General features: G+C 45.1%; 2 protein-coding genes across 5 annotated transcripts in view; both read left to right on the top strand.

Moving 5' to 3' along the window:
- The window catches only part of tnr (tenascin R (restrictin, janusin)), a 110833-nt gene extending 96207 nt beyond the window's left edge, over nucleotides 1-14626 (top strand). For both annotated transcript variants that reach the window (XM_035536376.1, XM_027011367.2), the window contains 6 exons: nucleotides 3564-3696; nucleotides 5280-5431; nucleotides 5909-6005; nucleotides 8811-8972; nucleotides 9105-9268; nucleotides 10523-14626. In XM_035536376.1, the coding sequence (XP_035392269.1) occupies nucleotides 3564-3696; nucleotides 5280-5431; nucleotides 5909-6005; nucleotides 8811-8972; nucleotides 9105-9268; nucleotides 10523-10642 (828 nt within the window). In that variant the 3' untranslated portion in view covers nucleotides 10643-14626. The remainder of the gene's footprint in view (nucleotides 1-3563; nucleotides 3697-5279; nucleotides 5432-5908; nucleotides 6006-8810; nucleotides 8973-9104; nucleotides 9269-10522) is intronic.
- A 2150-nt stretch (nucleotides 14627-16776) lies between these two features.
- Nucleotides 16777-24284, top strand: LOC113578219 (uncharacterized protein KIAA0040). 3 transcript variants are annotated; one of them, XM_027011349.2, is made up of 2 exons: nucleotides 16777-16949; nucleotides 22141-24284. In XM_027011349.2, the coding sequence occupies exon 2, from the start codon at nucleotides 22607-22609 to the stop codon at nucleotides 22931-22933; it is 327 nt and encodes a 108-aa protein (XP_026867150.2). In that variant the 5' UTR covers nucleotides 16777-16949; nucleotides 22141-22606; the 3' UTR covers nucleotides 22934-24284. The 3 variants fall into 3 exon arrangements, with proteins under 3 accessions (XP_026867150.2, XP_026867148.2, XP_035392430.1); XM_027011347.2 differs by lacking the exon at nucleotides 16777-16949 and adding an exon at nucleotides 18931-18953; XM_035536537.1 differs by lacking the exon at nucleotides 16777-16949 and adding an exon at nucleotides 19914-20173.
- The last annotated feature ends 1115 nt before the right edge of the window (nucleotides 24285-25399 follow it).

Raw genomic sequence — 25399 nt, 5'->3', positions numbered from 1 at the left:
CACACTGTAGAGACCACACTGCACCAGACCCTAGTTCACTATCTCACTCTGTAGACACCACAGTGCACTAGAGCCTAGTTCACTATCTCACACTGTAGAGACCACACTGCGCTAGACGCTAGCTCACTATCTCACACTGTAGAGACCACACTGCGCTAGACGCTAGCTCACTATCTCACACTGTAGAGACCACACTGCACTAGACGCTAGCTCACTATCTCACACTGTAGAGACCACAGCGGACCAGACGCTAGCTCACTATCTCACACTGTAGAGACCACACCACACCAGACCCTAGTTCACTATCTCACACTGTAGAGACCACAGCACACTAGATGCTAGCTCACTATCTCACTCTGTAGAGACCACACTGCACTAGACGCTAGCTCACTATCTCACTCTGGACTCTCCCTCTTCAGTGCTGGTGTCCAATCCCCCACCGCCCCCAGTGGCTACATCCCCCTCACCCTCTTCCTTCCCCTGACAGGTTGATACTAAGGATAAATACTTCCTTTCCAGTTCTGTTTGTGCTCATACAGTACATATGCAGACCTCGTCCTTTCTGTGTGTGTGCGGTGGTGGGGTCACACCCCTGTGGGTCTCACTTCTCTTTCTGTGTGTGCTGTGGTGGGGTCACACCCCTGTGGGTCTCACTTCTCTTTCAGTCACTGCTACAGTGACAGTCCAAACAGAGCGGCCGAAAGCATTAATAATGTTAATTACACGGTTTCTGATGTTGTTTAATCATAGAAATTAACAAGACTGTTCCAGTAGCGCGAGGCCCACTGATGACTCTCCAGAAACAATTTCTCATTATATTTTTGGCACATATCAGTATGCGCTAATTATTATCATATTGTGTGTACCTAGAGTCCTGGAATCTCTTTGGGCCGCCTTTTACTTAATCTGTCTGTAAAGACTTTAGAAGATGAGATTAGAAATCCCTCTTTGGCATCCAAATTATTTTAATTATTCTAGTTCTCTCTCTCTCCTCTCACACACTCTCTCTGAGCGGCTCCATCCCTTTGTCTGTCTCGCATTCGTGCTGTCTCACACACACCTGTGCTCTCTACCTCCCCACAGTGTGAGCGGATCTGTGGTTGACCTGCGCCGTTGCTAGTGCTGTGAACTGGCCAGACGGTGTCAGTGAAGTACAGTGAAAGCGAGCGTGTGCGAGGAACATTTAAAGCACCCTCACATGCACAACGCTGCCCTCTCCGGCATTCTGACGTCTCGGTGGGTGGGGTGGGGGCACGGTAGGGGCTGATTCTATTTCTGGCTCCACCTTCTGCTCAGTAGCTGAGAAGTTGTAAATGTCATGATAAAATATTTTTCAAGCAATAACACTTTTGGTCTGTTCTCATCCACACTCACCTCCCACTTCAAACCCTGGTGTGAAACACAGAGGAACTCCACGTAGGTGTAGAGGCAGAGACTACAGCCCAGTTGTTGCCCGGTGCAGATATGTTAGCCATCCTCCACAGTTCTGAACACGCGCTCTCTGTATTGGACTTTTCCCTCTGTTTCTTCTCTCTGTTTTAGTTGTAGCCAGTTTCCAACCGTGAAATATTTTTCCCCATCACATAACAGCCGAGCGTGCAGCTCGTACCGGCACCTCCGCAAGCCATCACGTTGCGGGTAGCGTAACAGCACCCAGCGCCCTTCTGAAAGATGCGAGCTCACAGAGGCCTGTGATTGACAGGCGAGATCTGCCCACCCCTCCTTCACTGAAAACACAGCCAGCATTTCTGTTTCAAACTCCTGGCCACAAATGGCTATGGCACCATCGGGGACTGAAGCCACAGTCTCCAGATGACATGGGAAACACCTTTCTGTGGCTGTCTGTCTCTGCCATGGAGGGAATGAGCCCCCCCGTCCAAATGACGTCTGGTCAGCGGATCGTCATAACCTGGGCAGTGATGTACGCGTTAAAGCTTGCCAACAGATAAGTCACATTCTGGGATTGTACAGCTATGAAATACACATGCACCCCAACACAATGGAGCTATTTGTGACAGAGCAGGTGGTTTGTGTAGATTTACCGTTCAGCAGGATTTGGTGAGATGATGTACAGAGTGACAGAGCTGTATAACAGGCGGTCGTGGTACTTGGGCAGGACATACGTTCTCCTAAATCGCTTTCCAGATTCAATATCGTCTGATTGCTTTTATTCTGAGTCTTTGTTTTTTTTCCCTAAAGAAGGTAAATATTTCATTCACAAGGTCAGGTGATATATGACACGGTCTTTGACTCCTTGAGAACCCGATGAAGAATTGTTTCCATTGTTGTTTTGATTTTTATAACGCTGCCAATGCCCACCCCCGCAAAAAAAGAATGAAATGGAAAATAAAAATTGATGGGAGAAAATGGCAGTTTGCACGGCTGCAGATTGGCGTGATAAAAGTGAGTTTGTCACAAACAAAAGAGGCCAACGGAGCTGTCAGTGACTAAAATAGAAGCCCCTTTTTCCTGGCAGCGTTGCGTCCGATAAACTCCTTCCTCCCCCGAGAAGTCCTTCACAGCTGCCACTCACACACGGGGTGACAACACAGAACTGCACAAAAACACACCACCACACACCACCGCACACCACCACACACTATCGCACACAACCACACACTACCACACACAACCAAACGCTACCACACACTACCACATACTACTGCACACCACCACACACTACCACACACTACCACACACTACCGTGCACAACCACACACCACTACACACTACCACACACCACCATACACTACTGCACACTACCACACACAACCACACCCTGCCACACACCACCACACACTACCACACACAACCACACCCTGCCACACACCACCACACACTACCGCACACTACCACACACAACCACACCCTACCACACAGCACCACACACTACCGTACACAACTACGCCCTACCACACACCATCGTACACTACTGCACATCACCACACACCATCACACATTACCACATACCACCACACACTACCACACACCACCACACATTACCACACACTACTGCACACAACCACACACTACCGTGCACAACCACACACCACTGCACACTACCACACAACCACACACAACCATACACTACTGCACACTACCACACCCTACCACACAGCACCACACACTACCGTACACAACTACGCCCTACCACACACCACCGTACACTACTGCACACCACCACACACCATCACACATTACCACATACCACCACACACCACCACACACTACCACGCACCACCACACACTACCACATGCTACTGCACACTATCACACACCACCACACAATTCTGCACACTACTACACAATACCACACGAAGCTAATGCTCACCGTGAGCGTGCGAGTGTTTGCCAAGCGCAGCCTGAGCAAATGCCCCTCCATTGTGCACGGGCAATATATCCTACCCTGCAGCTACAGCGATCAGCCCCTTTGCCTCATAACCTCTTGCCTCGCCCCGCCCCCACCCTCCTGCTTAGGTGAGTTAGAACTCAAGTGAGCATGCAAGGCCAGTGCATGTCGCCTTGCTGTGGAGTGTTTGGCTCTGAGTTTGCTCTGTTTCCAGGAGCTCATCCTGGATGCTGAAGACACCTGGATCCGTCTGGAGGGCCTCGCTGAGACAACCGTGTACACTGTGCGACTGCAGGCCGCCAGAGGACTGGAGACCAGTGCCATCGTCTCCACCTCCTTCACTACCAGTACGCCATGTTTGCCCTTTTGGCAAAGCATTATGGACCGGATGAAGCGTACGGCTTCTGAGGGAAGACGTGATAAAATGCACTGACTTCTTCAGTGTTTATGTTTCTGTGTCCTGGGGTACCGACTTCAGGGCATGCAAAACATTTTATTCCTGCAGTGCTCAAACTGCAGGGAAGGAATTATCTGCCTTTAGTTTGGATATTTTGGGTCCTTGATTCTCTCTTGTTGCCCAGAGTCTTCATTCTGACTCATGACAGTTTGCTTTGTTTTCCTCATCTCTCATTATCTCGTGTTGTAGTCAAACCACTGTGACTGTGCTGTAGTTCACTCAATGTGACTGTGCTGTACTCCACTCAATGTGACTGTGCTGTAGTTCACTCAATGTGACTGTGCTGTACTCCACTCAATGTGACTGTGCTGTAGTTCACTCAATGTGACTGTGCTGTAGTTCACTCAATGTGACTGTGCTGTACTCCACACAATGTGACTGTGCTGTACTCCACTCATAGTGACTGTGCTGTAGTTCACTCAGCATGACTGTGCTGTAGTTCACTCAGCGTGACTGTGCTGTAGTTCACTCAATGTGACTGTGCTGTAGTTCACTCAATGTGACTGTGCTGTAGTTCACTCAATGTGACTGTGCTGTACTCCACTCAATGTGACTGTGCTGTAGTTCACTCAATGTGACTGTGCTGTACTCCACTCAATGTGACTGTGCTGTAGTTCACTCAATGTGACTGTGCTGTACTCCACTCAATGTGACTGTGCTGTAGTTCACTCAATGTGACTGTGCTGTACTCCACACAATGTGACTGTGCTGTACTCCACTCATAGTGACTGTGCTGTAGTTCACTCAGCATGACTGTGCTGTAGTTCACTCAGCGTGACTGTGCTGTAGTTCACTCAATGTGACTGTGCTGTAGTTCACTCAATGTGACTGTGCTGTACTCCACTCAATGTGACTGTGCTGTAGTTCACTCAATGTGACTGTGCTGTACTCCACTCAATGTGACTGTGCTGTAGTTCACTCAATGTGACTGTGCTGTACTCCACTCAATGTGACTGTGCTGTAGTTCACTCAATGTGACTGTGCTGTACTCCACACAATGTGACTGTGCTGTACTCCACTCATAGTGACTGTGCTGTAGTTCACTCAGCATGACTGTGCTGTAGTTCACTCAGCGTGACTGTGCTGTAGTTCACTCAATGTGACTGTGCTGTAGTTCACTCAGTGTGACTGTGCTGTAGTTCACTCAGTGTGACTGTGCTGTAGTTCACTCAGTGTGACTGTGCTGTAGTCCACTCAATGTGACTGTGCTGTAGTTCACTCAGCGTGACTGTGCTGTAGTTCACTCAGCGTGACTGTGCTGTAGTTCACTCAGTGTGATTGTGCTATACTTTACTCAGCGTGATTTTGTTGTAGTTCACTCAGCATGACTGTGCTGTACTTCACTCAGCGTGATTTTGTTGTAGTTCACTCAGCGTGACTGTGCTGTAGTTCACTCAGCGTGTCTGTGCTGTAGTTCATTCAGCATGATTGTGCTGTAGTTCACTCCTGGCCCTCATGGCTCTTGTGTTCCAGGGCAGCGGCTATTCTCCATGCCGCAGAACTGCGCGCAGCACCTGCTCAACGGCGAGCTTCTGAGTAGCGTCTACACCATCTACATCAATCGTGACCCCAGCCAGGGCATGCAGGTGTACTGCGACATGCTCACGGACGGCGGTGGATGGATCGTGAGTCTGCACCCTCCCACCCCACACCGAGCACTTCACACTCTGCTTTTCGCAGACGAAGTACGCACAATGCCGTGCAGCAGTGGCACAGCAGGAGCCTTCTGGGATTTTAATGTTAATTCTGTGATTGTGGTATTTTCAAATGGCAGGCTGTATAAATGTATCCCCCCAAGACCCCCTTTGCAGTGCAGACACTGTGTCCTTTTTAGAGCTGTGAAACAAATTGAAACATTATTAGAATTAAAAGCAAGGTTAGGGTTAAGGTTAAGATTAGAGCTTGTTAGACATTTTAGACATCATGGTGGGTAAGTCATCTCTTGAAAAGTATCCAGTCTGTGCAGAATTCATTACCACATTTAATGGATTTCAGCAAGGATCACTCCTGTTCTGTTCCACCACTGTGAGCTGGCAGGCTATAGGGGAATTCCATAGTGCCTGGGTGTGTAATATCGGACTGACCGCCCGCCTCCACTTTAGGTGTTCCAGCGTCGGCAGAACGGCCTGACGGATTTCTCCAGGAAGTGGAGCGACTACAGGACTGGCTTCGGGAATTTGGAGGATGAATTCTGGCTAGGTGAGAGAAGCTCGGATTCTCCGATGTGAGGGCAGCGTGGCCAAAGGTGTGGTGGCCATGTGCCAAGCACTTTTCCATATGGATATGTGCATTGAGAAAATGTGTTAGCACCGGGAAAGAGGGAATTTCATAGATTTCTCAGGACACGGTGTCGATTCCTCTCATCCTCACATCCCCTTTTCCTCTCATTCGCTGTCATATTTTCAGCAGGCAGAAGCTTCGTACACTTCAGGCCCTCTGTCACATCACCCAGGATCCTGCTACAGGCTTCTAGAACGTAACAAGCCTTTTTCGGGCCAGACATTTTGAATGTGCATATGAAAGCAAATTCAGATCACAAACTTTCCAGGAATGAGACTGAGAAGTTTCAGAGTTCAGTTTCCATTCTTCTTTATCCTGCTTGTCTATTTTTTCAGAAAATGTCTGGGGTTTCTCATTTTCTCTGCTTATCTGTCTATGTGCACACACCTGCTTATTGTGTTGGTGTGTGCACCTTCATACCACAGTAACTTCATAGTATGTAATGATGACTTTCAGATTCAATTTAAATCAGTAATTGTCATCATCAAAAATCCAATTTGACAGAGAACAATTGAGCCCTTGGCCCTTTTTTTCGGCTGCATGAATATTCTTTGCAAATCTCATTATAAAACGATAATTATATTCATTAAAATTCAGGGGGGAATTGGGATTTTTTTGCAAACCTCACATTTTACTGCATTGTCTTGCTGAAAGATAAATAGAAAACAATATGACTAATCCCCCTGTAAACATTTGGATAAATGCATAGGTATTTTTAGTCTGAAAAAAACATTTAAAGGATTGCTCATGACTGTTCCCAGCTATTATATACAGATTAATCACTGTTATGTACAGGTTATATACTGTCATGTACAGGTTATATACTGTCATGTGCAGGTTATATACTGTCATGTACAGGTTATATACTGTCATGTACAGGTTATATACTGTCATGTACGGGTTTCTTCTGTTCTGTCACATAGAAATGCTGTTTTTCTTCTTCTTATCATTGCTGCATTCACCATATCTCTGTCTTAGGTGAGATTCACGAGTCTTTCATGCAGACTGTCATTGTTAAAGCCACTTCTTCCCCTTCTAAATGTAACTACTAAAAGCAGATTCTAGCGTCAGATTGTCCCTTTGTTTCTCACACAGCCCAATTCAGGGCTCTGTAGTCTCACTGAAGGTGACAAGCATGCCGTAAAGCTTTTGTCTGTATTACAGTCCATGAACTTCCTCCCACTGTTTTGGCTGCGATATTTGGGCCGTTCATCACCACACGCAAAAACTGCCTGGCAGGGTTCCATTAAGGTGTCAGCGGCATCGGACGGCGCCGGGAGGCAATGACAGACCCCTGTGTTCACCTCTCCGTCATCCCGGGCGGTCCCTATCCAGCCGTTGACCGGGACTTAACAGCCACGAGAAAGATGCCAGGAGACAATGCTGCCGTAGATGAGAATTGTAGTTTTGTAGTTCCTACAGCTTTAGCCCATTACTTAGCGGCACAGAATGGATAGGGGGTGTTTTTCATGTCCTCGAGGCAGTGAGACACCATTATGACGTCTCACGTGGTTGTCAAAACGGACTAGGGGTCATTCTCAGATTGAGAAGGCCCACATGAGTCAGGACCAAGGCATCTTGCTGCAGTCAAAGATGGAAAGTGCAGATGTCTGTGTATTAACAGCTTATAATCCGTCCTCCAAGACGCTATTTCCAGGTTTGGCTTGAAATGCCCGGTGTTAGTATGACTATCATGCATTCTGCTTTTCAGATGCACGGTTCAAACCTGCTGGTGCGGTACAAGGGAAAGTGTCGTTTGCAGTAGGAGGTTATGATTGCACGTTTTAATTTTCTCCTTGAGTACTGTGAAGGCACAGGAGCATGGCAATAATAAAACGATGCACAGTAACGCAGCAGGTGGTGTGTAATGAGAACAAAGTGATACGAACCCTGAATGATTCATCTGCACATATTTAATCAAGTAAATTCCAAGTTGACTGGCAGTTTTTGTATAGCATGACACAATATGTGATGCTGTTTGATTGGTTGTTTGTGCAGCTATTCTCCACTGAAGTGATATGCCCCCCCCTCAAAAAAGCCTGCCCTAGTTAACCTGAAGGTGTGGTGTGTGAGTTGATGGAGACTGTGTTGGTGTTTCTGATGTTCAGTCCAGAGCTTGATGGAGACTGTGTTGGTGTTTCTGAGGTGCAGTCCAGAGCTTGATGGAGACTGCTCTTCTGCTAGAATCATCTCCTGTCTAATCGCCTCTTGTCTAATGGCCACCATGAGACATTTCACTTCGCATTTGGGAAATTGGCTTATCTTTGGTGCGCAGGCAGAATGTTTTATGCCCCTCTTCCTTATCATCCTGGCGGGTGAACTCCATAGAGAGAGAGAGAGAGAGAGAGAGAGAGAGAGAGAGAGAGAGAGGAACTGCCTGGTCCAACACAGTCCACTGACGGTAAACTACAAACTCTTATCTGTGTGTGTGCTATATATGAGGAGAGTGAACCTTTTCCTTAATGCTTCTGGCCAGAAAGCAGGGATACGCTACTTGCTGCAAATGCTGCATTGTTTCTGAACCCAGTCCCGCAGGAGATCCCCAGACAACTCGTGTTTCTGTGATATCCCAGTTCACAGCTTGGGGCAGTTGCGCTGAAGGCTGCGCCAGTAAATGAGAATGAACAGCGGTAGTGGAGGTCCCCCAGGGCTACTTTCCAAAACAGCATGCAAGAAGGTCCTGGGATGGTCCATCACACTGTGTGATCCTGTCTGTCTGTGCAGGTTTGGACAACATTCAGAAGATCACAGCCCAGGGCCGCTACGAGCTCCGCATCGACATGAGAGATGGCCAGGAGTCCGTCTACGCGACCTATGACAGATTCTCCATCGGAGACGCTAAAAGCTTCTACAAACTGAGGATAGGAGAGTACAATGGTACCGCAGGTGAGTGGATGCTGATTTAGGACTGAGCTGGTCAGATGGTTTGGAGGTGTTCTTCTGTCAGTACGCTCTGCAAAGGAGAAGTCCAGTAAGGCACCTGTGCAATGTCCTCGTGGTTCTCTCTCACTGCACCAGGCGACTCTCTGAGTTACCACCAGGGTCGGCCCTTCTCCACCAAAGACAGGGACAACGACATCGCCGTGACTAACTGCGCCCTCTCCTACAAAGGAGCTTGGTGGTATAAGAACTGCCACAGAGCTAACCTCAATGGGAAATATGGCGAGTCCAGACACAGCCAGGTGAGCTTCGGAGTTGCAGCCTGCCTACCACGACCCCCACGCACCCCCCAACCCTGGTTTTAGACTTAAACAAATGATTACGGAAGAACTCACAGGGGTGAAAAATGGGCTTCCATCATAACTTCCGGAGGTGTTTTTATTACTCACACTCCCCTGTATTAGTTAGTCAATTACTTAGTCACTTTATTCACTACATTTCATGAATCACATGCATTTGCATTGTCATTTCAGGAACATGCTTCTTCTCATCAGATAGCTTTCAACCTAAATAGTACATTTATGGGAATAGTGAGAAAAGAGTGTGAAAAAAACTCTGATATCAGATATTAGGTTACACAAACCACGAAGCGTACAATGCCTAGCATCCAGTCAGGAAATTACCGTACATTAGCCAAACCCACAGGAGGTTTTACCACATTTACTGCATACTGCATGCGGAAGTGTGCATCAGTGCTCTGTACTATCTTTAGTGTTTATGTGTTGGAAACTGATCATTCAGCCAGATGATAAGTTATTCAGAAGGAAGTTACTTTAGGGAAATGTTGCACCTCCTTCCTAAAGACAGTAAAATAAAGAAGTATGCTATAATGCACACACAAGCATATTTACATGCACAGTGTGGCACAGAAGCCTTGTTCCTTCATTCCTCATAATACTGGGTGGCAAGTGTCTCTGTGTTTCAACCTCTGTGGGTGAGTCATACCTCTGATGTTGCAGCTATGATGTCTCAGAGATAACCGCACACAAGCTGTGCGCTTACAGGGTGAACGTTTCACATCCTCACTATACAGGCCGGAGTGTTCATCATTGCAACACGCCATGTCTTTTGTTCCGCTTTAACTGTGATCTTATGCTTGGCTTCTTTTTTTGGGTTCTTCTGTTTTTCTTTTGAAAACTGTACACCATTAAGGGAGACCGCGAGTACAGTCATTCAGACACATTGGTTAACACATGATGTCACTTAGTGGTTCTAGATTTTCTGAAAATATTCTGACTAAAAATATGTTTATTTTTAATGCATACAAAGAAAAAACCCAGAACATTCACCAGTAATATTTGAGTTCAAGATACAAGACGATGATAAACAAAATGATAACAATGTTGTATATTTGCATACAGGGCCCTTCTGCAATATGGATACTGCAGTAGCCAATACCTTGTACTGTATTTAGTGGTTTTACTATCTGTATATAACATTGCTTAATGGTGAGTTCTAACTTTAGTTTTTTTCACATCGATTGCATTTTTATTTAGGGTATCAACTGGCATAAATGGAAAGGTCATGAGTTCTCCATCCCGTTCGTGGAGATGAAGACGAGGCCCTTTAATTATCGCAGCGTCGTCAGCAAGCGAAGGAGGCACGTTCTCCGTTAATCGGCCCTCCCACGCTCGGAGCGGCTGCAGTGGGGAAGAGGAACGCCGTGCCGCGCGGCTCATTCCAACCCTCCAGCGCCACGGCAGCCCTCCTTAAGGAGCGTCGAGTGCAGACCATGAACCCTTTGAATTGTAAGATGTTTCCCTTCTGTGTAACTCTTGTGGTCCAGTACAGGAAGATGTAAAAGAAAAAAAAAAAGTGCAGCGTGCTTACAGCAAGAGGCGTGCAGAACCGATCATACCTTTAAGGGTCACGTAAGAGACCTCACGTCTTAGAGAGTCTTATTTCACCCCTCTGAGAAAGAAGATTTTAAAAGAACAGGAATGCGCAACACAACAAAAAACATTTATTTTTCTAAACAATGAAAAACACTGTAAAATGACTCAAGTTGAATGATTGTAAAAAATGACTCAAGTTGAATGATTTAAGTGCAAAACTTGTAGCCTATTTCATTTTCAATCAGAAAATTATTTTTGCTCAACTTCTTTCAGTTTACTCTGCCGTCTGCGATGTAAATACAATAATTTACCTTTTACTTCCTAATTAAAAGATCGTTCTTTTTCATTACACACACATCTAATTAATACAGTTAAGGCAACCCATTTTCTTATTGAGTCCAAATGCACCACAGGTGGAAATACATATAACAAACTCATCTTTTGATACATTGATGGTATTTTTGAAAACCAAAGATTTATGAAGGGGAAACACCTGCAGCCGACGGACACGCTGATCTTTATTTTGGATTTCAACATTAATTCAAATCTTGCAGCTCTGTGCTTTGGACAATGTGGTGCCATTATTGCAACCCATTAGGAACCCCAGACAATCTGGCAAACACCCTCTTTGAATGCGTGCCCATGTGTATGTGCACATTTGTGAAGAATGTTTAAAACATTGTCAATATTACTCTCCCGTTACTGTAAATTCCGTTTCTCGTTTTCCGACAGATTACTGTGCTGTATTTGAAACTAGTGTTTTCCTGATCCTCCCTTGAGCTTCATGATTTGTGGTTAGTATGCGGTATGTAGAATGGTTCCTGTCATGCTACTCGCTAATGGGTCAAACACTCTTGATTCTGACCCTGGAAACCTCACGGGGGCAGTCTGTACCCCACTGCCGCCTCTTTGTTAATAATTTGTCAGGGCTGTGAGACATGTTCCGAGCTGTCTCGCTGCGCAGTGGCTTCAGACTGACGGATATCTCAAATATTTACACACTAAGGTCATCCAGTAGCTGCTTGGGTGTCAGTCGCATACCGAATTGATCAAAATTTACTCATGATGAGGCATTTCTCTTAAATGTACATCTTCTAAAATGAATAACATTTTAGTGTATTCAGGTTTTTTGAGTATACAGTAATTACACTAACATCACCACCATACGTTTTGTATAAAACATAACCTTTTAACTCTTAAAAAATTGTTGTTGTTTTTTCCCAAACCATCTATAGGCTTGTGTTTATAACAGAAACAGTGTCGTATTAGTGGTTAAACTAAAAAAATGTAACTCTTACATGAACAATGTAATATTTAAGGTTCACATGTATATTTCTGGTCACCCCTTAACTTTCACCAGGCTAAAAGACCCCACATTTGGAATTAGTCTATTAGGCAAAACTACTAGGCAAATATAAGATTAATCCCTCATAAAAATAAAAATACATTTTGTCCCCATTTGTCCCCAAAAATGTACAACTGTGCACTGCAGTGTATTGTTGCAATGGAATATGTCATATATGGTACCCATTTATAAGTCAGAATGAAACATGTGTGCATAATGGAATGTTTTCAAATATGTTTCTTGGGGCAAAGAAATGAGGAGACATGCAACTTACATGTCCCCAGTTTCCACTTTCACATAGTAATATTTCTGTAAAATCCTTTCTAAATCGCTCAGGTGTGTCCCAACCCCAGCGTTAATCAAAAGTTCAAATTCAAATAGTAATACATACATTTTGTTTACTTTATAAGCCTCTCAGAAAACAATTGCATGTTTGATATTTGAATGTGAGCATTCTGAAGGATTTAAAAAAGTCAAAATGTTTGATTTTCAACCAAATTAAGAATTGGAGGGTCTGTTACAGGCAAATATAAATATACCTTCAACAAACCCTAAACCCACATAATGAGCTCTGCTCAAATCTATGCTCTACATGTAATTATTTATGTATTTATTTGATTTGTCATGCTGAATTTTGGATCAAAACATCCATCAGTGGGCTTCTTGTGCCACTTCAACACTCTATGTAATCTTCCTGTTTTCCCACCAAGAAACAAACACACCAGTGGTGTTGAAATCTGAAATAGAGACTGTGTGAAACTCCACACGAGTTCACTTAGCAGTGAAACTGCATGTGCTTCATATGTAATCCCACTTGTGCAAACGTGCCAAATGTTGGACACATAGGCCTCAGCCAGCTGCTATTGGCCATGACACAATAGAATCGGATGCAGCCACCAGTAAGGGATGAGTGTAAAAAATATATAAATATTTCATCACATGACATTCCCTACCTACATTAATGGCGACCTTTCTTAAAGTAATGAAGAGTTTTACTTAGCGCACCTTTAATGTCTTTAGCGTTATCGATTTCCGTAACCGTGATTAATGATTAATGATGTTTAACCCTGTGTATCTTCCCTAATGGCTGTGACAGACTCGGAACATTTGTTGAAAATCAGTGTAGTCCTAAATTCGGAGTGAACTTCACTCCCCAAGCTGTTCCTTTTGCTAAAATAATTGTTAAATATTTTCCATGCTCTCTAGCATAGACACAGGGCCAAAATGTGACATCATGCACTCTTTTAACAGCAACTGTCCTGATGTAAATTAGGCAGGACTGTCAGATTCGGCTCATGTGTCTCCTGTTTCCTCTGCTGTCGCTGACTGCTGTCACAGTGACGTGCTCCACTCTTAATGGCTGTCCTCTAATTGGCTGTAGTGTGATGTCTTAACCACCTCGGACATGGCAGCCTGCCGACCCAATAAAACGCTCCACCCTGGGTAGAGCGGATGAGCGCAGAAATGTGCGTTCGACGACAGCACAATAAACGCAGCGTGGAAATTCACAATCAGAAAGAGGAAAGCACATTACAAGCAAAATAAGTGATTATGTAGACAACCAATCAGAGAACAGCTGGCCCATCTGGCCCGCCCTCCTAATAACGCTGACACACAGCCCTTTAGAGGAAGTTGCATCGTTTTCTCCATCTGTGGTTGGAGAAGGAGAAAGTAAGTTTGAGTGAGAACAGGGTTTCTGTTTTCCAAGCTCCTCTACTCTGCTTTCCAGACTTTCTTTAAGAGGGTTTGAAATTTATTTTGAAGAGAAGGAAGCAGCCGAACTGGGGGTTTTGGCGCAGAGAGAGAGCGAGAGAGAGAGAGAGAGAGAGAGAGAGAGAGAGAGTGAGAAGTAGATTTCTCTTCCATTATTCCATTACCAACCATAGGCCAAACGCTGTTCAGGCTCCACAGCATTTTCAAACGCCTCCCATCTATTGGCTAATGGCCATAGACATACGACAGCAACACACTAAGATGGGAGTCACCCAGAGCACTTGGGATTCCGAGTCCCACGCAGAATTAGAAATTGACTCTGTCTTTATTCCTAGTGTCATTGCATTTTAATAGACACTTCCGTGTTTGGTGCTCCCTAGCGGATTCTCCTGTTGTGTTACTAACCTGAGAGATGTCTGACGGAACAGGTCTGTGCAACACTCTGCACAGGCTGGAGTGTGTCCCCTTTCCCTCCATGAGTCCAAGTGTTTGCTGAGAGGATATTGCATTGCCATGGCGACACACAACATGTAGGGAAAAGGTGGATCTTGGGAACATGTATCTTGATAATAAACTGAATTCATTCTGTCAGATAATGTTGGATATTAATGTGACAGATCAAATTAGCTCTAGTTTGACTTAAAATTTGCTGTATAGTTCCTTTTTTAATACATTTTCTACTCATTAATAAAATATTCTAAATACAATTGTGGTTTTCTGTTTTATTTTTGGTCATTTTTCATATGCATATCTTGCAGCAGAACAGAGAGAGCTGTGTGATATTTAAATCTTTACAAGATCACTGAACCTCAAAGAAATTTCAAAATAAAATCTTAAACACAAATATTTTTATATTCTTTTATCCTTCTTTCTTCTTTCATGCAGTTGAAACAGAGACCCTTTCAAGCTTTTTTTTTTTTTAACGCGGGATTCGTTTAGATTTTGCCAGGAGTTTGCTACTCCCAGGTGGCTTTGTCTTTCCGACCCGCAGACCTGGCGGCCCAGGTGGTCGGCGCAGGGAGCGGGGTTAAAGGAGCAGGTGGATCGGCGACCGCAGCTCCCGCTGAAACCTGGCAAATCGAATTGAGTCAGCCCTGGGCATCCACGCCGGCACACGGTGTGTGTAATAACAACGTAAAAGGCAAGTAGAGGTAGGACATGAGTGGCAGAGAGAGGTGTGTGTGTGTGTGTGTGTGTGTGTGTGTGTGTGTGTGTGTGTGTGTGTGTGTGTGTGAGACAGCCCTGGAAAGAGTGCCAGCCTGAAGCAGCTCTCAGCAGCTCTGAACAATATCGCAATAACCCTTACAACACACAGAACACAATAACACCAACACTAACACACAGAACACAATAACACCAACACTAACACACCAGAACACAATAACACCAACACTAACACAGCAGAACACAATAACACCAACACTAACAGCACACAGAACACAATAACACCAACACTAATACACCAGAACACAATAACACCAACACTAACACACCAGAACACAACAACACCAACACTAACAGCACACAGAACACAATAACACCAACACTAATACACCAGAACACAATAACACCAACACTAACACACCAGAACACAATAACACCAACACTAACACACCAGAACACAACAACACCAACACTAACAGCACACAGAACACAATAACACCAACACTAATACACCAGAACACAATAACACCAACACTAACACACCAGAACACAATAACACCAACACTAACACACCAGAACACAATAACACCAACACTAACAGCACACAGAACACAATAACACCAACACTAACACAGCAGAACACAATAACACCAACACTAACACACCAGAACACAATAACACCAACACTAACACAGCAGAACACAATAACACCAACACTAATACACCAGAACACAATAACACCAACACTAACAGCACACAGAACACAATAACACCAACACTAACACAGCAGAACACAATAACACCAACACTAATACACCAGAACACAATAACACCAACACTAATACACCAGAACACAATAACACCAACACTAACACACCAGAACACAATAACACCAACCCTTACAATACACAGAACACAATAACACCAACACTAACACACCAGAACACAATAACACCAACACTAACAACACACAGAACACAATAACACCAACACAACCAACACACCAGAACACAATAACACCAACCCTAACAACACAACAGATCAGAATAACTCCAGACTTTACACCATATGTGTACATACTGATACAAAGGCCACGTGACCACCATGACAGATGTAGTTCAGCTTTTGAAAGGAGACTCCTCCCTCAAAGGCTTTTAACTTTGTTATTAATATCTGGCATCTGGCAGAACCCAGTTCGCCTGCAGAAAATTAGTTACGGCTAGTTGGGCCAAAGTAGTCTCTCTTCTTTCATCTTTACAGGTCTGTGGGGTGGGTGCAACTTTAAAGACTTGTTTGAAGGTTAAAGCATGAAGAGCAAAAATACACTGTTATGGTTGTATGCAGTCCTTTCATTCACATTTGCTAAGGCAAAAGAAAGAAATATAGGCCAAAAACGTTTCATGGCCAGCAGGCAGGACTCCTGAAGAGGCTGCCCAGGCTATTTGACCCTGATAGAGCCGGAGATTACAGCTCTGCCCCGAGTATTTACACAAAGCGCTTAAAGAGGGCACGCTGCCACCTGGCTTCCACAGACCCCTTGCTCCGAATTCCTCCAGGAGGCCAGACGTGCCCCCCGACGGGAGACGCCGTCACTCTGAACGCTGCTCTGGTGAGCTCCGCACTGAGTGAGTAAGGCGCGAGATGGCAGAGAAGGCCACCCCCTCTCCCGAAGTCTTCGCAAGTGGCTGAGCGCAGAGAGCTAATCACTCCTGACTCTGCAGGCTGAGACAGGACAGCTGCCTGCAGGGAAACCCTCTATCAGGCAGCACAGAGACCAGACCAGCAGAGAAAGGCAGCAGGAGAGTAACGTGTGAGATACCAGAAGGACATTGGACGGTGGTGACTGCAGTCTGTCTACTTCGGAAGGTAGGATTGCTCTAGTGCATCACTTCAACTTTCAAGGTGACCACTGCAAGCTTACTTAATGGAAAGTTGGTGATTCTTACATTGAGTAATTGCCTGTAGGTCAGTTCCATTTTTTGCTCACTTATATGTGGGCAGTTCAACTACTAAATGTATCAGAGAACTGTTGCCACATTTACAACACTGCCTCTCCAACCGTGGTTTGTTATTAGGATATAACTTTGGAAAGGCGTTTCTGGAATTCTGATATAACACGCGGTGACACAAAGGCGTTAAACTTTGGGTGCTTTGTTTCCTCACTCCATTTAGCTCACTGACAGCGCTGCCCATTTAAAGGAACATATTTACTACACGCCAGTGAACGTCTGGCACGGCAGCCTTCCTTGGCTGGAAAGCAGGGCCCAGTATAACAAAAATGAAAAGAATAACCCCTTAAAGGTGGATAAAAATCAGGCCCAGGAAGGTGTGAAGAAAAAGAATGACTTTTACTTCACGCCGAAATGATGGCGCTGCCCCTTGTCAGTCATTTCGGGGTGCTTAAGTAAGAGATGGGAAAATGATGCTGTTAATTGCTTTAAGGTAGAATGGAAATTCAGCAACATTGAAAACTGCTCCCTGGAACGGTCACGCATCTTTGAGCACGGTGTGTGTGTGGGGCGGGAACGTTGCACACCTGGGGGGGGGGGGGGGGCAACCATTATCCAGTGACTGGAAGCATGCGGGTTCTTTGTAGAAATGGAGCTATTCAGAGCTCTCCAGTCACGCTGAAATCAGTTTTCTCAGGCAACAGTTTTCTAGAAACCATCCCACACTGGACATGTCTCAGCTTGCGGCACCCGGTAGACGCACACGGCATCTCCCCCAACAACTGGGCACTCCATAATAAGTCATAAATGTGAACAGCCCTCCATCCTTTTATGGAGTGCCTTCTCTTTTTCTCCTCTCTGTCTCGTTCTCTCACAATATGGGAAGGGCCACGCATGCCATCTCGATATGTAAGACGCGTAGGATTTGACATGCAAATCTGTAAACCAATCAGGGAAACGAGATTAAAACATTAGCATCTTAGAACAGGCCTGTCCCTCCTCAAACACACACACATACACACACCAAACGTCGACTTTAACGTGATTTATGTGTGTGCCAAACTACGGTAAACATGTTTAACGTGTCCATGTTTCATGGAGATTTCACAAATGAGAAATATGAGACCTCTAGAATCTTTCAGTGATTCGATTGTTAGTATTAATTAGTATTGTTAGTATTATCAGTATAATATTAACACAAGTCCCACAGATTATTATCAGTATAGTATTAAAACGTGTCCCACAGATTATTATTATTATATTATTATAAAGTGAAAAGGCTTGATGTTCTAGAATGGTTTTGTATTTGCAGACTGCCACAGGTAAGGAATGGCGTGCATGTTTGGTAGCTTGTTAGAATGCATCTTTTCTCATGGCCTCGCAGTCTCGCATGGATGTAAGGTTCCAAACCAATGAGCTAAGAATCTAAACAGAGAAACAGGAAGCCTGCTAGCAGTATGCAGATTTTTTTTTAACTTAAACATGCCTCATATTTTAAACATAGAACAGAGGAGGGAGGGAGAAGCAAAGAAAGACAGAAAGACGCCTATGAGATGTATGTAGGTTTTTCGGTCTCTCCTCGGCCCCAGTACCGCGCTCAGAGAGGCCCATTTAGGGTCGCGCCCAGTGTTTGCCCCGTTCCCTTATGTTTTCATAGCGCAGGGCTGAAACATTTCCTCAGCCTGAGTCATGGCCTGCTTGGTGTTGGCCGCTGCCTAGCTAAGGTCTGTGCTATTTTTGGTTTATCCTAAGGCTCCGTCGGAGCGTGTGATTCTTCATTAAGAGCGAGGCGCTCACGTACGGGGATGTGCGCGATGCCTTTGAAACAGCTTCCTGCCGGATCCCATCAGCGCCACACCGAAGGGGCTGGCGTGGTGAGCAGCGCCTTGGGCCCGGTTTGCCCCGTTTTACCACAGCAAAGGTATCTGGTGTTTACGCTACAGCTTTGTGGGGACAAGGGTGAGATTTGTGCAAGCGGAGAAGGGTCGGTGTGGTCTGGATGTCTGGTCCCACACACCTAGATCCAAAAAGTTGAATTCGTCCCAGTATCGTAATAAAGGTTTCACTTGCTCAAGACTGCGTGTTGGTGGAAATTTATGAGATAGAGACTGAGGTGTCTCACAGTAATGAAAGTGTGGCTTGTTTGTTAGGCTGTGGCTTCTAGCTTCACATGGTGTGTTGTCAGAGAGCCACATCCTGGTGACACACCACCAAACGCTTTTGGTTCTACATCTGTGCATCCTGAACTAGGTTATTTCCAGTTCATTTTTATGCCCCAGAGTGGTACAAACTGAAAAACGTACACCTGCTAACAGGCAAGATCCACAAGACGTGTGCGACGGGAACACCCTGAAGGCGGACGTTGCTCTTCGGCCGAACATAGAGGCTTATTGCAACATGAAGTAATAAAAGGAAATGAGAAATGTCTTTTTCAAAGTCAGTCTAGAAATAGGTAATTGAAAAATTATTCTGTGTAGTGGGAAACAGGAGAGTCGAATGTCGCTGCCAGTAGGATTAAACAATCACTCAGCTCATAGAGAAGTCAAAACTGATAACCTGTCACAACCACAACCTTTGGTAATAGATATTTTATTCATTATGGCCCGATATTGGGCATAGTTTTGAGAGGCACACATTACTGTAGCTCCCTGCAGGGTTCGCAATGGTTAGTGTAGTTCAACAGGCTTATTGAAAGTATTTTCAGCTAATTATTTTGAGGCTGTAGGAATCGGTTTGACAGGCCACACACAGCAACTCAGCATCTTTTCTGCTTCATTTCCTTGTTACATTTTTTTGGGGTTTTGTCACCTCCCAGTCCCCTCTTCGCCCCCTCCTCGTCTGTTGCGTCATAGGGAAGTCGAGCGTGTCGTGTGCCCAGAAGAATGCAAGTGAACAGGGCAGAGTGAGCAGACCGCGAGTTCTTTCCCTCACGCCCCGGCCTAGCCAGAGAAGAGCGCGCAGCGTGGCTCCGTCTGTCCTGCGCGAGACGTGGCCTGCGTGGAGGTCGGGTGGAGAACGTACAACAGGTGGTGGTCAGCTGGAGAGGAAAGGAGACTGTTGCAGCATCGAGTGGCCGTTCACGGAGCTCAGAGGCATACGTGGCGAGACTAGAGACTTCTAGATGGTCTGTGTATGGAGCGGGTAAGGGCAAAGCATCCTGGGAATTGTTACATGGCTGATATGGAACAGCAGTGGTTCGCACTGTGCAGCTGTCTTTTAATGTTCTATGGGACTGCAGTGATGTTACTGATGTTACGCTTTACGTGGGGACTTATCTGTGAATGTGGTCAGAAACCTGCCAGGGCTTTCCAACGTTTGTAGAAACTGGGAGATGACTGGCAAAGAAAAAATATCAGAAGATATGTAGAGATGCGTACATCATACCACGTGTGATGTTTGCAGTTATCGCTACCGGAGTTGTGCTGGAGTTCTCCTCTTTCTGAGGAGATGGTGCCATTCCATGAAAAGGCAAAAGTCTTAAACTAAACAGTGTGACATAAAAAATAAACAATGCTTGATAGCGAATAAACAGTGAAGAAGACGATTAACACAAGCAAATAATCACAAATTAATTTTATTCATTATCGCGAGATACACATGATAACAGGCCTCTGGAGATGGAAGCCTAGGTATAGTTTTAAAACTACTTACTGGCCCTTTTCCATTTCGTAAACATTACCTTAACAGGTTTAATACTGGCTGATGATTTTAAAGGGTGGCAAGGACTGATCCTGCAACACTTGGCGTGGTTCTCTGTCAGGCACTGAGAGGGACTATAAGAGTTCTGGGTAATGTTCTCTCTCATGTGGCTCTCCTGAAACACCGCCAGCCTATCAGCCTCAGCCGTTATCGGTGAGATGTATTAGATGAGATGGACAGATCAGATCAATTTGATTCATTCAGTGCCTAAGAAAGTGAGATGAACCGGAACAGGGGGGTGGGTTTTTTGTTTTTTTTCGTAGGATCACCTTTAATCTCATCGGCGTGCTGGCTGAGAGGCACAGGACAGAGGAATTCTACAAACACAAACTGACATGCTTGAAATTATTTCAGGAGCACAGCACGTACGTGGCTGATGTTGAAAGTGAATTCCTAAGCCCCCATGACTTTGTGTTCCATTCAGGCAGTTTTCCTGTTTACCCTCTTGGAGAAGCTCAGATGAGCATTGTGACAAAAAGGAATGCTCTGACACAGAAACCTCATGGTGTTCGGATAAATATCACAGTAGAGCAGTTGGAGGCTTGTGGATTTTCTACATGAAAATAAGGTTCTGTATGGCTGACAAGTGGAAACATGTCTCTGTTACCCAAGTCGAGTTCCATTACACATGAAACATTTGAGTTTTGAAACTTTAAACGCTGGGCAAATTGAGATTTAATCATTTATTGTTCATTAATTAGTAATGTATTTAATAATACCGATTTTATGGTTGAAATATAACACTCCCTACATTCTAAACATAAACACATACTCGTTGTGAATTATCTTTATCTACAGTATCAAACGGAAAAATAGATTATAAAACTAATAAAATTGTAAAAGTCAACGTTATGGTTAACTTGATTTGTTTAAAAGTGGTTGTATATCCTGCTACATGCCTAAAGCTTCAAGACATACTCTGAAACAGTGTGACTTCCTGTTGTGAAGACAGGATGTGGGTTTGCTCGATTCACACTGATTAAGCATGTTGTAAGAATTACTCCTCGGCATCTTGAACGAGCGAAAAACGTACTACTACACACATACTGGAGCACGTCAGTTAAACAAAATCTGACTTTATAGGAAAATATGACCTCTTACGATCTCTTCCCTCTAGGAAACACCCATGACATGTCATGCTTTGCTTTCACTTCAGACTTGTTTCTTTCTGCGTGCGTGCCATATTTTGGGAGTGCTCTCCATCCTCAGGAGTGCAGAGTCAGGACTCCTGATGATAAACTGAACAAAACTCTTAACAGATGCAGGAGGACTGTGGGTGCCTCACCTCATCGTGTGCGCTCTCATCCCCCCCCTCTTTCTCTCTCCCACTCTCGCTCTCTGTCCTTCTTTCTTTCTCTCTCTCTCTATGTTCTCTCTCTCTCTGTCTGTCTGTCTATCTCTCTCTGCAGGAATGTCCCCATTCTATCACTTCTGTGAGAATCAAAGCAGAAGGGACAAAAATAGAGTGGGAACCTTCAGGACAGTGATGCGGGACCCGCAGCACGAGAACACAAGCACCACGTGCAGGTCCTAGGCTTCTACAGTACGCCGGGTCGAGCCTTCTTGACAGCCGAAGCACTTTTGGACCAAAGCAGAGCCCGTGAGCTCTGAGGAGCTCCTTGTTCTCCATCCAGCAGCTCCGGTGTTTCCTCGGGGTTGAAACTTCTACCAAATCTACGTGTACCGCGATTACACGTGCTTGCATGAAGTGAAGTCGCAATCCCCTGAAAGCAATCTTCTAGGAACACGTTCTCATCTGCGCTTCTAATCAAAGCCCTGTGGTTTTCTGTTCCTCAAACTGACCGTTTACTACAAAGGGCATTTTAATGTGCGGCTGAGCTCCTGAGGGTGTCGAGGAGCTCTGGACGTTGAGAAATGATGGAGCAGATGATGAGGTTTTTCACAGGGCTATGGGAGCTGGTCCTCGACAAGCATGCCGAGGGTGTGCACAACACCGTGTGTCTGGTTGTGCTGCTCACTCTGCCGCTGCTCGTCTTCACCGCCGTCCTGCTCGTGTGTTGCCACTGCTGCTGCGGATGCTTGTGCTGTCGCCATGGAGACAGGGCCACCATCGCCAGGAGCCCGGCAGAAAGCAAGCAGAAGAAGAAGAAGAAAAATGGCAGGCAGAAGGAGGAGGACCTGTGGATCTCGATGAACACGAATCTCACGACAGCGGAGAGGTCAGCCTTCACCATGGTGTAGCCAGCCACGGCCCGCAACACAGGACAGATCAATACGTTAGCGGGCCTAGCTCTTTATACGGTGTGGTACGTGTTGGAGGGTCGCGACCTCTGCTGCTGCGATTCTGAAATTCCCAAATTAGGGAGAAAGACGTTTGCACAATCCATTCATTTCATTTCCTAGGTCAAGGGGTGGGGCTTAACTTGAGCTGAGGACAGGAGGTGGTGTGAGATTAAGGATTAATTGTACAGAATAATGTGCGTGCACGTGTCTGCACGTGCGTGTGTGTGTGTATGTGTGTGTATGAGAGAGAGAGAGAGAGAGAGAGAGAGAGAGAGAGAGAGAGAGAGAGTTTGTTATTTTCTTATTTTCTTATTTTCCCACACAAGAAGAAACATTTTGCAGAACTTTCCAGTTGTGCTCCAGTTAAGCTCTTGTGAAAACTGCACTTAAGAAAAAAAATAATAATTCAGTAATACATAGTTTGGTATTTTTTGAAAATGAAACAGAGAAGGTGACCTTGTTGACCTTCTTCTGAAGCACTCGGAGATCACCTCTGACTGCATTCAAATCAGTCCATTCTGTCCTCGTGAGCGTTCGGCTAAGCGTCATTCCCCATAACCCTCCAGAAACTTAGGCTTGTTGAGCATTAGCCTTAAACTCAACTCTTGTGTCATACCGAAATGTGAGACACATCAGTAGTAGGGCATGACGAGTGCTCTGCACTCGAGTATTTCTGTGGGCTCCTGAGAGCTGGTTTAGAAGCATCAGATCTGAACCAAACATTAATCTTTTAAGGTATTTGACCAGTCGCAATCCCAAATGTCCTTGATCTCAAGAAGTGTTTTGTAAGGGCTATTGTGAAATGTGAATTTTAACATTTTTTTTAGGGGGTGCGTTAATGCACTAACATGGGGGAAAATATTAGTATCTTGAATTTCAAAAGTTATGTGTGTGCTTTAACATTTATTGGCTACAATTGTAGTCGATCTAACAGATCCAAATGCATCACGTCTGGTATCTTTCCGGGCACTTTACTTATTCCCAAACTTCCATATTTAGGGCCAACTGCTGATACTTCCTAAAGTCATCAGGAAATAAAGATAGGAAATTTCCCTGTTTATCTTTCTGGGGCGAAGGACTCGGTCATTCCAGCTCCGTTGCTGCCACATCCGTGTTCTGTAATACATACCGACCTGATCGGCGAGACTGCGGAGCGTTGATAAGACCAGTTCTGCGTGAATGTGGAAGTCAATAGGAATGCGCTAAAATAACTTCACATTGTCTCACACCACCCTGGTTGATGCTTACTGCCACTGATAGTCCTTCTCTGTTGCCCAGATTGATGGAAATAAAGATATTTTTCTATGTATTCTTTTATTTTTCTTTAACTTGCTTCTAAGAGACTACTTTAGGCATGCTTTTGCATCTTACCTTGCTCTTACACATGTATACATTTGACAGGACTTTAAAAAAACAGGATTTCCCATAAACCCCTTATGCACCCACAAAGGACTCCAAATCCCAGCAGCCATGGCTGCATCTGTTTTGTTTGCTTTGGGGTATTTTTTAGTTTGGATCAGAGGCTACAGTAATTGGCTACAACTTTATTTGTTCATTCCCCAAACTCCACACCTCGTGTCTGTTCCCGTACAGATGCCAAGAATTTGGCAATGGGTGAGTATTTCCTGAGGCGGACGAATAAAGGCCCATCCCCCCCTCCCCCCCCACACACACACACCACGTTCCTCCACATCATGCAGGGCCGGAGGGGAGGGGCGGGGTTTCACCATTGTGATGGACTTTAAGCCAACCAGAAACTGCCTCCCTCCACCCGCACAAACAGGCTTTGATCTGACCCAGGGTCTGAGTCACGCTACTGTGGGAGAAAAGTGGAAACACCAACAGACAGGCCACAACAATAACACTGCCCCAGTCTGCAAAGAGCTGGAAGGCTGGTCTGGTCCAGAGCCTCGCTGAAAATCATTTCACAAGAGAAATGATCACATTAAAAAAACATTAGTTCTCTGAGAAAATTGATCATAATTATTAGAGTAAACAATTTAAAATGTGTTTAAAATGTGTCAGGTGTTTGTCCACTGCCGAAAGGGCTCCGTTTGGGGTGGATTTATTAAAAGTAAACTTTTTTAAGACCTCTATGTTATCTTGCTTGCTCTATGTCTTTTTGTCTTTCTCTCTCTCTCTCTCTCTCTCTCTCTCTCTCTCTCTGTCTCTCTTTCTCTCTCTCTCTCTCTCTCTCTCTGTCTCTCTTTCTCTCTCCCTCTCTCTCTCTCTGTCTCTCTCTTTCTCTCTCCCTCTCTCTCTCTCTGTCTGTCTTTCTGCATCTCTCTTCAGTTAAGACACACATGGCAGGACTCGTGAGCAGACCTTCTCAACCCTGTTTTTGGTTCCTCCTTAGACCACAGGTGCCTTTACTTGCCTTGCGGTCTCTTTCTTCTCTCTGGGGTAAATACTCATCCCCAAGTT

The sequence above is a fragment of the Electrophorus electricus genome, chromosome 18 (genome assembly GCF_013358815.1).
Source record: "Electrophorus electricus isolate fEleEle1 chromosome 18, fEleEle1.pri, whole genome shotgun sequence".
Taxonomy (NCBI): Eukaryota; Metazoa; Chordata; class Actinopteri; order Gymnotiformes; family Gymnotidae; genus Electrophorus; species Electrophorus electricus.
This window is presented reverse-complemented; position numbering and strand designations above follow the sequence as displayed.

What these genes read in the sequence shown, in the direction of transcription:
- LOC113578219 (XM_027011349.2), top strand. Translation starts at nt 22,607, where the DNA reads ATGATGGAGCAGATGATGAGGTTTTTCACAGGGCTATGGGAGCTGGTC.